At 37.4% G+C, this 16506-nt stretch overlaps 1 protein-coding gene across 1 annotated transcript in view; it reads right to left on the bottom strand.

The window, feature by feature from the left end:
- Nucleotides 1-254: 254 nt before the first annotated feature.
- LOC131026860 (translation initiation factor IF-2, chloroplastic) overlaps nucleotides 255-16506 on the bottom strand; it is a 119921-nt gene continuing 103669 nt past the window's right edge. The window contains exon 13 of the mRNA XM_057956868.2: nucleotides 255-671. Within this exon, the coding sequence (XP_057812851.1) occupies nucleotides 510-671 (162 nt within the window). The 3' untranslated portion in view covers nucleotides 255-509. The remainder of the gene's footprint in view (nucleotides 672-16506) is intronic.

Here is a 16506-nt window from a genome sequence, read left to right as displayed (position 1 = left end):
AATTCAGAAATATGACTGCTGTTGCAACTTACAGTGACCTTGACCTCTTCATAGTCTGCTTATCCTAGTTAGATTTAACAATTAAAAAAGGTTTTAGAAACTTATTTCAGAAGTATGACTTTTGGGAATTATGTAATAGTTGTTGCTCATACATAAAATCCACAGTAACAAAAAGACATGATTTGCACGGAGAAATTAGTTGCACCAACAGATTCGCATGAGACAAGAATGACACAATTTCTATCTACAAAGAGTTAAATTTGTATATTAAAATAAGCTTCCATCAATGATTTTGAAGAATTGTCTACGAATGTCAAAAACAATAAGCACTGCTTTAACAGTCTATCCAATGTACATGTAATACACTGTAACCTGAGGTGTTACAGGTCTTACAATAGAAACATTCTCAACTAATGGGCTCCATATATATGAAACGTGGAGAAGCAGAATACAAGAAAGAGAATTAATACAATTCCTCAGACTTATGTTCCTAAAACAGCAACTGATTTCTAGAGTTGAACTCCGCTGGCAGCAACAGCAGCTGCCATGGTAGCAGACGCCTCTTCAAGAGTACACTGCTTAGCTACTGAGTTGAAGGCTTCAATCATGTCTCCAACATCCCAATCATCAAAGTCTCTCACAGCAATCCCACACTCCATACCAGCACTTATCTGTACATTGAAACAAAAGATAGGATTAACACCAAATCCCTTAGATCCTAGATTTCTCTGACTAGCATAAAAAGCCAAACAAGAGGTGCAGACAGTACTGTCCGTAAACTCTAGTGACCACAATTCCAATGATCTAGAAACGTATCCTAGTTTAAAAAGAAAATAAGGCGAAGAAAAATATAATCATACAGATCCTGAAGGAAGTCCATATATGAAAAATTGGGGAAAATAGATGTTGGACTCTGAATGAAAATATGATGTAGCACACTTCCCAAAGAAAAAAAATACTGCACGTGGTGAATACATGACTTTGTGTCAGGGTGATTTCTGTATAAGATTTTTCTTGTACTTGGTGAAGCATAGAGGGTAAAGAGAATTTTTATTTATTTAGCCAATCGTTGATATAAAATGGTGTATACCTTTATTAACTGCAAAAGTATGAGTTGTTAATTGTTTCTAAAAAAGGAATAAGGTAGATGTACATGAATGCACAAGTTATAAAATTATTTAGTATCTGATCCCAGCTGATGCTTTGCTCCTTATATCAAGTTTTCTAGTTATCATATGACAATAGGCATGTTGCCAGGTTGTAATCCATTAGCTTGATGCTGCCAGTATATCTTTTCAACAGTGTTGTTACACTGGGTACACAATTATTTTTTAGTTTGTGCACTGTTTCCATTGCATTTTAGTTTCCACTGTTTGGAATTCTCCTTCATTCCACTCGGGATCAACACCTACTGAGCCTCCTATTCAATAATAAAACAAATAATATCACTGAAACATGACGGTTTTGTGGACCCATCATAGAAACTACTAAAATTGAATGTTTTTCATTGTGTTTTTTGATGTTTGGTAAGAATGTAGCCAGTTTACAGGACACAGGATTTCAGAAAGCACAAGGGCATGATTGCCCGAGATTTTCATCAGCATAATTTTGTTAAACAAGAACGCAGGTTACCCCATCTTCCAGATCACTACATTGCAGGGATGCCCATCCCAGCCCCTGTACCCAACCCAAACTGGTCTGGGGACAGGTCTCTTTGGCGCCTGGGTAACTCCAGGTACCCAGGTTATCTAGACCACACTCTATGCTTCTCCAAGCATACCCATGGGGTACCAGGCCTGAAAACAGCCATTTAAGTGAAAGAAGCGATTTTTTATTTTCTTTTTAAACAGAAGAAACCCCTAAAGTGTGAGAAAACCTAAAAAGTCCCCTTCAAAAACAAAACAAACACTCTTTATTATTCATATTTTTCAAAATTAATTGTTACTCAAGGTTGCTGATTTTTTCAAGTTTTGAAGGATTGTAAAGGTGTGTTTGAGAAGTGCTATAGGGATCAAATAGCTTAAATCAAGAAGATTCATCATTCAAGGTAGATTTTTTAAATTTTTGTAACTTCCAGGCTTCCTGTGTTTTTTCAAACATATTATTGTCGTTATTGGAATGGATCATTTTTTAACATATCATAGGGGTTACATTGTTCTTTTTTTCTGTTAACATAGCCTAGGATTACATTTTTTTCTGATTTCTTGATATTTTTTTATTTTAAAACATGTAGGTACACAAGTATCCATATAACTTATAATAATTGCTAGTTCTAGTTTAGTGGACCCAGCAATGGATAGGCCTTTCAAATTTGACTTAGCATCACCTCTTTGGCAACATGTCATAATGATTGAACAGCTTCCAGGAGGTGAGTTATATTTAGCATTTTAAACAATGACATAATGAGTACAAGAACTCGTATAATAGAGAGAAAAATCACCTATAGGAAATGGCCAACCAATAAATCCGAGTTTGTCTAGGGCCAAACAAACATGAGTTGCCAAAGGAGCAAATTCTCTTATATTAAAAAGCAAAAAACAATGCAACCAAGAGAGAAAAATCAAGATCCGATCTTTTAGCCAAAAATGAATCATGCAGGCCACCTACAAGGTCATCTTTCATTTCTCCAATCATTGTTGCCACACATTATTTCATTGCAACACCATCTTCTGAAGAAGACAATAGCCCCTTTCTTTTGCACAAAAGAATGGGTTAGGATGCAAGCCCATTTAGAAAGGGCATTTTAGAATGATGTGAGGCATTGCAAATGAACAAATTGCATGTTGCATTAACACCAATGGGAGTCCTTTTAACCTTGTAAGATCAACACCTTGGCAGAAAATGGTGATGGTGATTAGCCAAACACCCACAAGTTATATAATCCTGGATATGAAAAAAATGCGTAACACCTTATTATCAAAGGAAAATATTTTAAAGAGACATTGGTGCAACCAATCAAGGATTTATGAGCTAAAGCAAGTGTCCATCATTTCTAATGAATGGAAATATTACATTAACAGACTTTTAATTAATGTCATCCCAACATACCTTAAATGAGTAATGGTTTTGAAGGTAGTTGATTGTGAGAGGCAAATAATGGATAAAAACGTCATTGTCAACATCCTCTCATAGAGTTGATTGAGATGGTTGGTGATTAATACATTGTCCACATCATAATGGACAACACTAAAATTGCAAGGCAATAGGTTCATTGGTGGAGACAAGATACAAGCACATTTTTGACACACCATGTCGTCCACTCACTCAACTTGGTGATGCAAAAGATTGGCACATAGATTAATTGGATAAAAAAATTACACCAAGGCTGAGGAGATCTAGATATTTGTGTCATAGTTGAAGTTGTTGAAAACTTGTCTATGAAACTTCAATAGTTTATTTTTGATATACTTTAAGTTTGTCAAAAACAGTTTATCATATCATCTACTTTTTTAATTTGTTTAAATTTTGTTACTCCATATTAGATTGCTAGACTTTGTTTGCATCACACACAATCGTCTTGATATTACTTGTGAAGGTGCAAGAAGCATCAACTGGCATGATCATCAACAATAGGCAATCAAATTCAAAGAGAGTCTAAAAGTTCAAAGCATTGGTCCTAGATGATGATTGATGGGCTCATGTCTATTATCTTTAGTTTCACTAAGCCCATCATGGGTATAATCAGATTTAATGATATAGATCAATCATGAGAGTAGTTAAAAAGAATGAATACTAGTGTGTGCATATGGTTATGAGTAGTTAGCTTGTGACTACCTTAACTCTTAAATAAGTTATATGATCATTATTATATTCTTAGATATTTAGGTCATCCTAAGTATTATATTTATGCATCTAAGTTGGTCTGGGTAGTAGTCAATGCATAAGTAGGCTATATGGGAGCTAGTGGTTAGTTTATGATCATCATATGGTTAGTTTATGATCATCATATGGTGATTTGTGTTATCATTGGAGATATTGGGAGGTTTACCCACTTGGCTTGTTATTCTCAATTATTATCTAGCGTTTGCATCATATTTCATATTATATTCCTCTCTTGTGCAAGTATTTTTTTACTAGTGGTACCAAGGCATGATCTTGGCACCATGAAGGCAAGGTAATTTCTTCGATTTTGGAGGTATTTTGAGAAGCGCAACTCTCTACTTTTGGCAAAAATTATCCTGATTTTGAAAGGGTTTTTGAAGATCATATTGAAGCTACTATACTATAAATTTGAAAGAAATTGGAGCAAAATTCAAGGAGCTACTGCAAAATTGTAGTTACAAGGGCTTCCACCTAATTCACTCCCAAAGATGAAAATCAACAAAAAAATTCTAATCTACAGAGGGTTTATCAGGAGCATATTTTTACTAATGTAGGCCAGATTTGAGGTCATTTGAAGCAGAATTCAAGAGTTATTGTGGAATCAGGGTTTCCACCAAATTCGTTACCAAGGCTGCAAATTGGTGAATTTATTGGAGATTTTTGTGGGGAGTGAGATCTAGGCACTGGTAAGTTACAAAATAAAAAATTTATCTAATTTGTTTTGTGGTATTAATTGCAAAATCATTTTTCTCCATCATAAAGAGGCCTACAACAAGGTGCCAAAAAGAAATTGTCACACCTGAAAAATCTCCAAGAAATGATAATTTGGGAATTAAGGAAATTGGTTAGATAGATAATGAATCTATAAGGGAAGAAACCAAAAATTTGAAGAATGAAATCAAGTTATAAGGGGCAGAGAAAATGAAATGGTTTGCAGAAAGTATCTCTAGCATCCATAACACAATGGCTAATATAACCACCTATATCCAGAATCAATTAGGCTCACAACTAGATGTTCCAAGCAACCAGTGGAGATCATTTAGGTCATCTAATCTAGATCCAAATGTTAACAATCAAAAGGAATCTACAAACTAGTTGCCAAAGGTCAACATGCATAAGTCTGACAGCAAGGATCCGTTGACTTGGATAAATCAAATGGAAATTTTTTTGACAACATCAAATTCCAAGTGCGCAAAAAGTGACAGTGAATTCCTTATATCTAGAATCAGAACAATTCGTTTGGTATCGATGGCTATGTACACAAAGGAAAAAAAAAAAAGGCTCTCATTGAGTTACAGTCACAATATGGTAAGAGTGTAGCAAAAACTACTTCAACCAGTTGGCTGAATTACAACAAACATGATCAAACAAGGATTATATTCAATTCCAGAAGAGAACTTGAATAATTTATTTCTAGGCGATCTCAAGGATCACATCCAACATGAGGTACACATGTTTAGTATTAAATCTATATTTGAGTCGTTTGTCCTAGCACACAAAGCAAAGAAGTTTTTAATTCCTAGAAAGTACGGGGTTAATGGTATAAAAGAGAGGCTTTTCAGCACAATCAGTTTCTCAGCTTACTCGATTGACACCAAAACAATTTGAGCAGAAGAGGGCCAAAAAGTTATGTTTAAACTATGATTGAAAATACAATTGAGGGCATAAATGCACTAAAAAGAAATTGTTCTACATTGAAGGTGTTAGTGGTTCCAACTAATTGCCCGAATTCACCTAAGTGTGAGCCATTTTCTATCCACAGGAATTCGGATCAGTGAACAACGAATGAGATTTCAATCGAGGGTTGAAAGATCTCCTGCACTTAAGGCTCTGCAAGACCTAGGGGGGTGACCCTTTGCAATATTTAATGAATGTGCAACAAAATGGACAAATATTGCTAAAATGCAAATAACTCCCAACAAATACTAACCATAATGCATGTGTTTACCTTCAAATTGGCTCCATTCACTCCATTCACAGTTATTTAACATTTTCACACACAGTTGAGAGTAAAACCTAGTCTACACCTACTCCTACGAACAGAAAAGGGAAATAGATCAACAATATTTGTAGTGGTATCTGAAATTCACTCAAAATTATCACAGATCAGTGCCTAATTTGGGCAATAGAGTCATAACTTCATGAATTCTGAACATTCTCATGATTTCTTAATTACTCAGCCACCTAGATCCCAGACAGTGATGCTTGACACCAACACAAATCAGCAAATCACTTCAAATTCTTCTTACTGATCACTAATTGTGCCTTCTATTTCACTGAAACACATTCACAGAATTTGATCCTTCCCTTGGAAAGAACCTGTTAACATATTTCACATCTACAATGCAAATTGCAGAGGCAAACAATCATATCCTTGACAGAAATAATTCATACAAAATAAAAACCACAAACAGGAGACAATTTGGCGTAACCTTTATTCATTCATTGCTTCAAAATAGCTGGTACATTCATGAAAAGCTCAGATTACACTTCAAAATGATATTCTATTACTCGGACTTGAAACTTGCTATTCTACCTGCCCATTTACAAAATTTTGAAATTTCAGAACCCCCTACTACTGACCTTGAATTCCCTTTTATAATTTACAAGGGAGAAAACAAGCTTTGGGTCAATTAGTACACATGTCAAAATGTGGATTGCTCTAAGCATCTTTAACATGTACATAAGGCAAAAAATATTTGCATAAAGGAAAGGGAATGCAAATATAACCACCATCTTGTTGGAAAATTCCATTACTGGCTCGTCTGGTTTGGATTGACAAGAGAGAACTCACTGATGTGGACATAACAAGTTGAAACAGAAATAAAAGAAAACCTGAAGAAGTTGGTTGGCACACCCGATTCAAGTACTGAGATGTTGACCAAAATATCTGCATTCTAGCATACCTTCAGCTCCAAGAAATCAACATAGGACACCCGTGATCTTAGACCTGGCAAGGTTCCTATTTAGTGGCTGATAAGTAACTGAAATACAGTCTTTCCATCCTACCATGGTGTCCTTATCTTCACTCCTCCATAGTGCAGTATTCCTTATGCCATTTTGCAATTGCAAAATTGGTTGGCCACTTGAATCCCTGTATCTGCTGCACTCTATTAGGGTTTTCCCTGCATTTGTCATCAGCCAAATCTCAGGTCTGTTGCAATGATCTTATCAAGCACTGTGTAATATACTGGTAATTGCAACTTTTGGCCATCATCAATATTTTGCAGAGCAATGGGAATCATGTACTTAAACTTGCTTTTCCACTATTGTAGAGTTTTTATACTTCCATCCCCGAGCAATATATCAGGAGTAGTCCAATGTCTGGACTCATTAAACGAATCAATTTTCTCCCTTAATGTTTTCTCCTTTGCTTAAAGGAAAGGGAGTTCCTTAACCACCATTGTCACCATTTTACATGTTTGGAGGATGGAAGGAGGAACATTGGAGAGGTTCTGGGTAGCCATCTCCAAATCATTCACAGTTCGAGTATGTGGCTGCCATCTTTCAAAGGTTTCAAGATCTCCAAAGAATTTTTGCATTGTTGTACAGTGTGTGCAAGGGTCTGATAAGAATTGTAATTGTATACACCATCTAGCTTATTCAGAAATCTTTGCAACAAATGCTCAATGGTCCCTGCCATCACATGCAAAGATTTTTCTTTTGCTTTTACCTTTGCTTCAAACAACATTTTCTCCCTCCTTTTAATCATTTGCCCCAAAACCTTATTCTCATCTCTGAGTTTCTCAATCTCATATGAGGAAATGGGACCAATGTCATCCTTTACAACTAACTATGTTTGGTCATTTGGAGTCTGAGGAGGAGGAGGTTGGTGCTAGATCACTGCAATGGAAGAAGATGCATTTGATTCCTTCTTGGCTAGTTCCTTCTTCAATCTGAAGTTTTCCATGTATATATTATTGAAAGATGCATTCAAAGCGACATGTCTTCTTTTAAATTCCTCATGTCTTTTCTCCTCTTCCTCAGTAGCAGCTTGTGCAAATAAGGCTGAGTGGGTTGCAACTGTGACAGCCTCTACAGCAGAGGTGTCTCTCAATGTTCTTATCATAGCATCTCCCTCCTTTTCTTCCACACCTTCCAACAGCCTGGGCTTACTTGTCCTAGGTGCCTTAGACCATTGGGCTTGCACCTTGATATTAGGGTGATACCATGTCCCTCTGATGCCTTTGATTGTACTGAATTCTTTAGCAAATGTAGGATCTTCCTGCTTTATTACTTGATCTAATACAAAAATTTCTTTTAGATCCCAATTTGGGACTAATAGCATTCCACTTTCTTTGACCATCCTCCTGGCCTCATCAGGAGTGATGTCAATGTTCTCCTGATCCAAATTTGCTGCTTCTTCCTCTGATAACTCTCTCAATTTTGTTTGCAGCCAAAAGCTCTTAAACTCAAGTTTTAATGAACTCATCATCAGAAACAAATTGTATGGTAGCAATCATTGTTTTATCTTCCACTTCTTCCAATGGGATAACGTTTGGCATAAGAGCCCTATCAGCATCCATGGGCCCTTGTTCCTCCTCTTCATTATGAAAATTATTGCTTGGAGGGGAGAAGGGAGGTTGATCAATCTCTTCTTATTCATCATCTTGTATTTCTACAATTCTGAACGGTTCAATCCCAAGCCTTTCAAGGGGTGGATCCATCTAAGGACCAGCTTGAGCCTTCTATTGTTCTTGACCCATAATTTGTTTCCCTTTGCCAACCATCATGTGCTTTGATGGTTGATATGTGGGCCTTTCCTCCGTTGGCCTAGGTGACTCCCCTTCAGCTTGGGTATACAATTCCTCAAAATTTTGCAATTTCAATTGCATCCTCAAGGTATAGCATTTTTTACATTTGCACAAAAACCTATGAACTCAGGATCCTTCTGCCTCTTCTCCTTTTCAAGCCTCTCTAAAATAACCCACTTTCTTCTATAATTGAGGGTTTGTTCAAGGCTGCAATTTCTTCCCACTCTGTAGGCAATAATTTTCTCTTATGAATTCCTGGACGGCTGGACCCTTTCCAAAGAATCACATCCTACAACAAAATCATTATATTGGGTGTATCTAGGGAGATGAGTTCCCTTTCTCTCTAGCTCCACCCACCTCTTCTCCATCCACATCGATTGCCACAAAAACTCCATAAAAGCCAATCTTGGGGGAACAACAACTAGTAACCGATGTGGTGCTTGGGGGCACCCATATACTCTTCTTATCATTGTATACTCAGCAAGGAAGAAGCAATCACCAAAGTTGTGAGAGAAAGCATTCTTTGGCAACTGCCCCTCTGCTGGCTTCTTCTCCTTGGCTCTTAGGGCCCTCTCAATTGTCTCTAGTAATCTTTGGCAATCTAGGCCACACCACCTCAAAACTTTCATAGCAAAGTGATTAAAAAACACTACATAATCAGACCTTTTAGATCCTTTGTCCCAAAATTGGGTCCATCTCTACACTAGCCACTACTCACCTTGAGGATCACACATGACAAGTCTGAGGCTTGGGCTCCATGTTGTTCTGTTTTGGAAAAGGATGAGGTGACATAAGAGGGATTAATATTTAAAAACCACCACAAATTGGTTGTTCTTCACCCTCATCAACCCTTCATGCAATTGATCATGAATATAGGTGGCAAAGTCATATAATTCATTTACATGAGAATGTTGGATTCTCATTGCCTCAACATCAAATTTACCGGCATCTTGGTCTTTTGTGCATCAATTCCCAATAGTTGGCACAGTGCATAGTAAGTCCTAACAAAATAATGCTCAAAAGTGACCAAATCAAAAGGCTCTTGTTCTGACTATAACACATAATTCCTTGAGCCCTGGTACATTCTTCTTGTATCTTGGGACTTCATCCCTTAGAATTAATTTCTTCCTCTTGTATTCATCTTCAAACTTAGTTAAGTTAATCTCCATTAAAGCTTCTTTGTTCAGATCAAAACATGATGCTATAGCCTCTTTACTTATATCCACCATGATATTTCCATCGATGGTTATGATTGTTAGGGACTCGGGATGATATCTTCTTGCCATGAATCTGATCAACCCAAGCTCTACAAAAACGTTTGGCACTATCAATTTGCCGACATCCAAAGTCCAAGGGTTCAACACTGGTATTTCCTTATCTTTGTTACCATAGAAAAAACAGAAAATATCCCACCCTCTTTCATCAATCTCAGCATCCCCACATCTGATGCACTTGTCATTAAAAAGCCTCCTCCTCAATGAATCTTGCATGGTAGAACCCTTAAAGATTTCTAGCAAGTCTTGATGCAATCCCCTAACCTCCTTCTTGCTCTAAATCTCAACCAACTGCTCTACAATTTGTTTATCTAGGGTTTCTACATCCACAACTACCGCAAATGGGGTTTTTGTAAGTTGCGGAGCAATTGCTTTCTTTCTCTTAGGTTTTGAACTTTCACCATGTTGAGAAGTCTTCTCTACGGTTGGTTCAGTTGTGACTTTCCTTTTGGAAGCCATTGCTTTTGCTAGGGTTTATATTTCCTCTACTCGGTGAATTCACTTACCCTACTGATCAACTCTCCTGAATTCTACAAACCAGATTTAGAAAACAATGGGAATGATGACGTTACTTGTGTTCAAAAGCTTTGCCAGATGATTCTACCGCTGCAGATTCCTACTCCTCACCTGAAAAATCTTGTTCTCTTGATCTCTTGATTGTGCAATGAGCAAATGGATTGTAAAAATTTAGATTTAAGCCCTACAGCCGGCACTATGTCTCGTTGCCATTAATTCGCATTATGCAAGTATTTTGAGTTGGTGACCTCAAGATTTGAACTCCACCCTTGATTTTCCAACAAAAGCCTGAGATGAAACCTTGACCTCCTCTGACTTGTTGATGCGGCGGCCTTTTGTCCTCGTCACCTTCCTTTTTTCATTCTATTCTTCACCCCTCCATCCCACGTCGCCTTTCTCTACCTTAATTCACCACCGCGGGGTAGAGGGGAACACTTATTCCCTTATTACTTCACCCCACTAGCCCGCGGGGTCTATTTTTCCTCTTTCACCCGCAGGGCAGATGTCATGTCCCCTCTTTAGCTCTGTCTAGCAGAGACATGTGAGTCAGCTTATTATGGGGTCTTGTAGGCTGACAGTGATGGATAGAGACTCAGTGTGGTTATACAGTGTCTGGGACTTGGTGTTCTGGCAGTAGTTGATCAGTTTGGAGCAGTTCCTTATTTTTAGGAGACAGTTCCTACATTTATGGAGGATATCCCTACTATTTAGGAGGTTATGACCATACCCAAGGTTGGGTCTCCTTGAGATTATTCCTTGGGTTCAGTTTCAAAGGATTTGGGTTTGTTTCCTAGTTTCTAGGAGCATCCCTAGATTTTAGGGATGAGACTGCTAGTGGATCCTTGATTTCCGACTTCAGTCACAGACAGGTGGCAGGTTGACTTTCTGGTTTGTGGTGTCATTTGAGCATTTTGCAGCTATTTGGGTTATATTTTTAATATTTCCTAAGTTAGCGTTTATTATTTAAATAAGGCTATGTTTATAGCCATTTTGGAGTAATAAGGGGTTTTTGGCCTCATCTGGATGCGTATCCCTTGGTGTAATAGCTCGTTGGAAAGGTCTTGGACTTTTCTATATATTTCTCTTTTGACTCAGATCCTTTCGGTGAACGGATTTCTTTATATTTGAAAAAAGGTCGTTTTTCTATACACTTGGCAACTTAAAATGAGAAATATAACATTTTAACCCTAAACGCCCCATTGAGTCACTTTTAGGGTTCAAACTAAGTGGGAAGGGGTTATAAGGAAGTTGTGACCTAATTCTTGCATCTTTTTACACATTCAAAACTTGCTTCTTGCAAATTTGCTCTGGTAGAGCGATTCTTCATCTGGGACGCAAACCCCAGGTTGGATACTGGCTGGGACGTAACCCTCAGCAGTAGTTTGTCAGTAAATACTTCAGGGTGTTGGACATTGGTTGACAGAGATTGGGTGCGCTATTGATTGCAGAGGATTTAGATTGCATTCAGAGGGTTTCATCAAGGCAGCTAACCTTATTCAGCTGGCACGTGACTACAATTGCAGCCCATTGGGAGTTGTGGTGGCGTCATTCTTCCTTGCTGTCCACGTTTGGTTTGTTGCTGGTGTGAAGAGCTGGAAATCTGCATATTGTGTCTTTCTTATTCATTGCTGGTCAATTCATTTTGTAGTGGCTCCAAATTGGTAAATGATAATTGTTGGAATACAAGGAAATCAGATTATTGTCCTGGTACGAGTTGTAGTATTTTGGATTGTAAGAGTTCTAATTTATGAACATTGTTTCCATTCTTATTTCGCACTATTATTGTTTACTGTTTCTTTATATATATATCTTCAAAACTTAAAAACAAAAGAAACAAACCCCCTTTCTGCACTTTTGTCTATTCTATAAGATCACCAGAAAATTACAAAAACCTAGTTTATTAAATAAAAATTACAGCAGATCAGAAACAGGAATCCAGCAGGGATCTTTCAGCAGAGGGGAAGAACTTCCTTTTATCTAAGTTACCCCTCTATCCTACACCACAATCTGCTCTTTGACTTTTCTCCCACAAGGCAAAGAGATAACTTCTTTCAACACTACGTTTTCTCCCCTCCATCTCGTGGTGATTTCTTAACTTTGAATTCCACTGCGTCAGGATGAGGGATATACACTTTACAGCATAAAATGCTTTCCCCACTACCCCACACCGCAATCTCTACTACCGTGACATCCTTGCAGGGCAACGGGATATCAAGAACTAAAACCGTCAGATATTACCCCGACACCATGCGGTGTATTTGGGGTCTTGGAAAAGACCCCGCGGGGGCGAGGGGTAAAACGAAACTAAAGTGATATGAAAAGGCATGTAGATACTTAGGCAAAACATAAGGGTTAGAGGGACCATGAGAAACCTAGTCGCTAGGAAACATATAGCCTAAGCTAATACTATAGATAATTAGAAAAATATGCAACCAATGTTAAATCTCATTTCTAACACAAGGGGCCAGTCAATGGATGGTTTAAAAGACTCGGAACAACTTAAGGCACCAGTGACCGAGACAACCAGTCAACACAAAATTAGATGAAAAGGGAGACACGTCGCTGAAGGCAAAAAAAAATCCTACTTGGAGGAAACTTTGAAAACTTTGCTATACAACCCTAAAGGATAAATCAAGACAGAAGACTTGCAAAAATTTTTTTTTTTTTTTGATAATCCTAACAGAAGGGACAAGTGAGGAAGAAGAGAAGGAAGCAATATTAGATGGGAACAATGTTTTAGAGGAATCAGGAAATACTCAACTAACCATATCCTATCATGCACTTGTTGGAGTTAGCACCACATAAACTCTTAAGATGGTAGGTTTCTTAAAAAATCTGAGTAACAATATCGATCAACTTAGAAAGCACTGAAAAATTCATTAACAAGAAGTTAGCCACTCATCTAAATTGTTTTAAATTTCCTAATCCAAAATTTCATGTCCAATTGCAAACGAGGGTACCATCAATTCAAAAAAATATCATACCATTTAATTAACAATGGGAGAGTATCAACGTGATTGCCTAATGTTTGTTATTCTCATGGGTGCAAGAGAATAGTATTGGGAATACAATGGCTCACTAATTTAGGAATAATTGAGGTAAACTTCCAAGACTATTCATAAGATTTCACTCAAAAGGCAAGATAATTGAACTAAGAGGGTTGTGTGCAAAGTCACCAAAGATGGTAAGCTCTCATCATATGCAAAAGATGCCTAAGAAAGAAGCGGATGAATTTGTAACTCAATTTTTTTCATTAGCAGTTTATCAGTCAAATTTTACCCATCCAAATCTACAAGCAATTATAGATCATCACTTAGTGGCTTTTGGAAATATGGCTAAAGGACTACCTCTTAAGATGGATCATGATCATTTCATTCAACTAGTGCCAGGTAGCCAACCACCCAACATCAACCCTTCCATACCCATATATACAAAAAAGTGATTGAAAATGTTGTTTAGGAAATGCTAGAGGCAAGTACTATCAAACATAGCCAAAGTGCTTACTCCTCTCCCATGGTGATGGCACATAATAAGGATGAAACTTGGTGCGTGTGCCCTAACTATAGAGTACTCAACATGTACACCATCAAAGATAAGTTTCCTATTCCGATCATGATGATTTACTAGATGAATTGAATGGAGCTATTTTTTTTAACAGAACTAGATCTTAGATCAAGGTATCGCCAGATCCAAATTAAGAGAATACTCTCTAGATAGCATTGAGAACTCATAGGGGTTATTACGAGTTTCTAGTGATGCCATTTGGTCTTGCTAACTAATGCTCAATCTACATTCCAAACTTGAATGAATTCCATATTTAGGCAATTTTTGATGAAGTTTGTATTAGTGTTGTTTGATAATAAATTATTTATAGCAAGGCGTTGGAAGAACATTTGCACCATGTAGATCAACCATTATAAGTTCTCAATGATCGCCAACTCTATACTAAGCCTTACAAATGTGCTTTTGGTCTCAAACAAGTGGAGTACTTGGGACACATAGTGTCCCACAAAGGAGTAAAAGTGAATCCTAACAAAATTACGTCTACGCTAAAATGGCCTATTTCTAAAACAACTAATAAATTGAAGGGTTCCCTAGGAGTCAATGGATATTATAGAAGATTTGTTAAGAACTATGGCAGCACAGAAGTGTCTATCACAACTTTATTAAAGAAGGACGATTTTGTAATGTCCCCTTATTGGAGTGGTACAATTGGCTGATCCAGCTTGGTAAAGGGCTGTCCGGACTAGTACAATAGTTGTATGATTGTGGTAGGAGCTTACACTGACCAAACAAAATATTTTTAACCCTCCTTGCTGCTAATGTAATGCAAATCAAACCCGGAAAACACAAATCAGGCCTAAAGTGCCACACGAGCATGTATGGTTTCTAATCATTTGTTTGCATTCAACTTAAGACTTTATCTCATAGTTCCAGGACTCGCTGAGTCCTGGCAAGTCCCGAGCCGAGTGACCCTAGCCGAGTCTCATGGACTCGTGACTCTCCAGAACTCACTCTAGGCAAAAAATCACTAGAAATTGGTTTTTTTGCCGAGTTTTGTCGAGTCCTGTCAGTTTTTTGCCGAGTCCCGAGTCGGGTCAGCCTTGCCGAGTCCACGTCGAGTCCGAGTCTCATTTCTATGGTCCTCACAGCTGGTGCCTCCCAAATAAGCAACAAATATCTCAAAAAATAGTTTGTCATCCTTGAGAAATAATTTCTGATTTTTTGTGCAGCTGGGCTACCTCCACAACAGTGCCAAAACCCTCCAATGATGTCAACCAGCAGCTGGTATGACTATAACAACTCAAATCTAGCTCGAACTTTAGAAATAATAGCCCTTCCATCAGCTAATCAAACCAGGGTTGCATTAATAATCACCATATTAGTCATGCCACGGCTTCACAATATAAAACACCCTTATTGAGAACAACGACGGACACAAACCTTATTACTCTCGACAAAGGAAAACCGGCTAGAATAATTAGAATAAAATATATCGCTCTTTTTTTAATATCATCTATGCCAAAACATTAGAGAGAGAAAAATGGCAGATATAAATTATAAACTCTGAACTCCTTTTATTAATCCAGCAGTAGCCAACATAATATACTCAAATAAACTCATGCCATCGATATATCAAATACACATATTTTCACTGGCATATAATACACAGAACAAAATAATGTTTATTTTCCAAATCAGATACAGATATGAAATACCTCAGCTCTAGAATATTTTATTTATTGCAAATTTGTCTCCAAGGGAGACTTCACAATTTTGGCCCAACTGTGGACTCTTCGAATCCACTCTCAAGAAGAGTCAGGTTTTCGTCCAACCCTTCTATCAACTCCTGAAGGTTTTCGTCTCCAAAAATCACAAACCATTTATCAAATTCAAGCACGCCTTACTTCCTCCATCCAGACTCCTTATAAAGAACACCAAGAAGCATCTAGAATATTAGGCTAACTTGGCCGACTAAAATATTAATCATAATTGGAGAACTTCATTTAATAAAGTGACATTTAATAATATTTTATTATTTTATTATTATTTAATTAAATTAATTAATATTAAGTCATCATTTGAATATATCTTTTATTTTTTTGACTACTTAATAAAAAATCAATTTAATTAATTGTCACTTAAAAATTGGGGACGTTACAGTCCTCTCGGCCCAGACATTGCTTGCCCTCAAGCAATTTTCTGCTACACCACCAAGATCCCAAAATCATCACGCTCACACACCATATGCTGCTGTTATAAATCTGAACAGTATCTATCCAACTGAGAACCTCACTCTAGATGAAGCAATCAATACCTACAAAGGCTCCAACATCCATGAGTGTGAAGTCTATCAAAGACAAAACACCATACAAAAGAAAAACCCTAAAAAGAGTCATGTTTAGCAACAAGTGATGTATGATATGATCCCTGAAGCACAACCACCTGTACAAAGCCTTCCACTGCTCCACTCTGGTACAATCATCACCACACCAAGAGTTGTGAAGCAACTCATTGAGATCCTTGTGAAGTATTGTACAAATTACACCAATCCCTATGATGATGCAAAAGGTACCTTCAATGTCATATGATGATAGGATCTCATCATCATGCCAGCCTCCAATACTGAAGTAGTGATC

Source organism: Cryptomeria japonica, chromosome 2, assembly GCF_030272615.1.
Source record: "Cryptomeria japonica chromosome 2, Sugi_1.0, whole genome shotgun sequence".
Lineage (NCBI taxonomy): Eukaryota > Viridiplantae > Streptophyta > Pinopsida > Cupressales > Cupressaceae > Cryptomeria > Cryptomeria japonica.
Note: the sequence above shows the minus strand (reverse complement) of the source record. Positions and strands in the feature narration are given on the sequence as shown.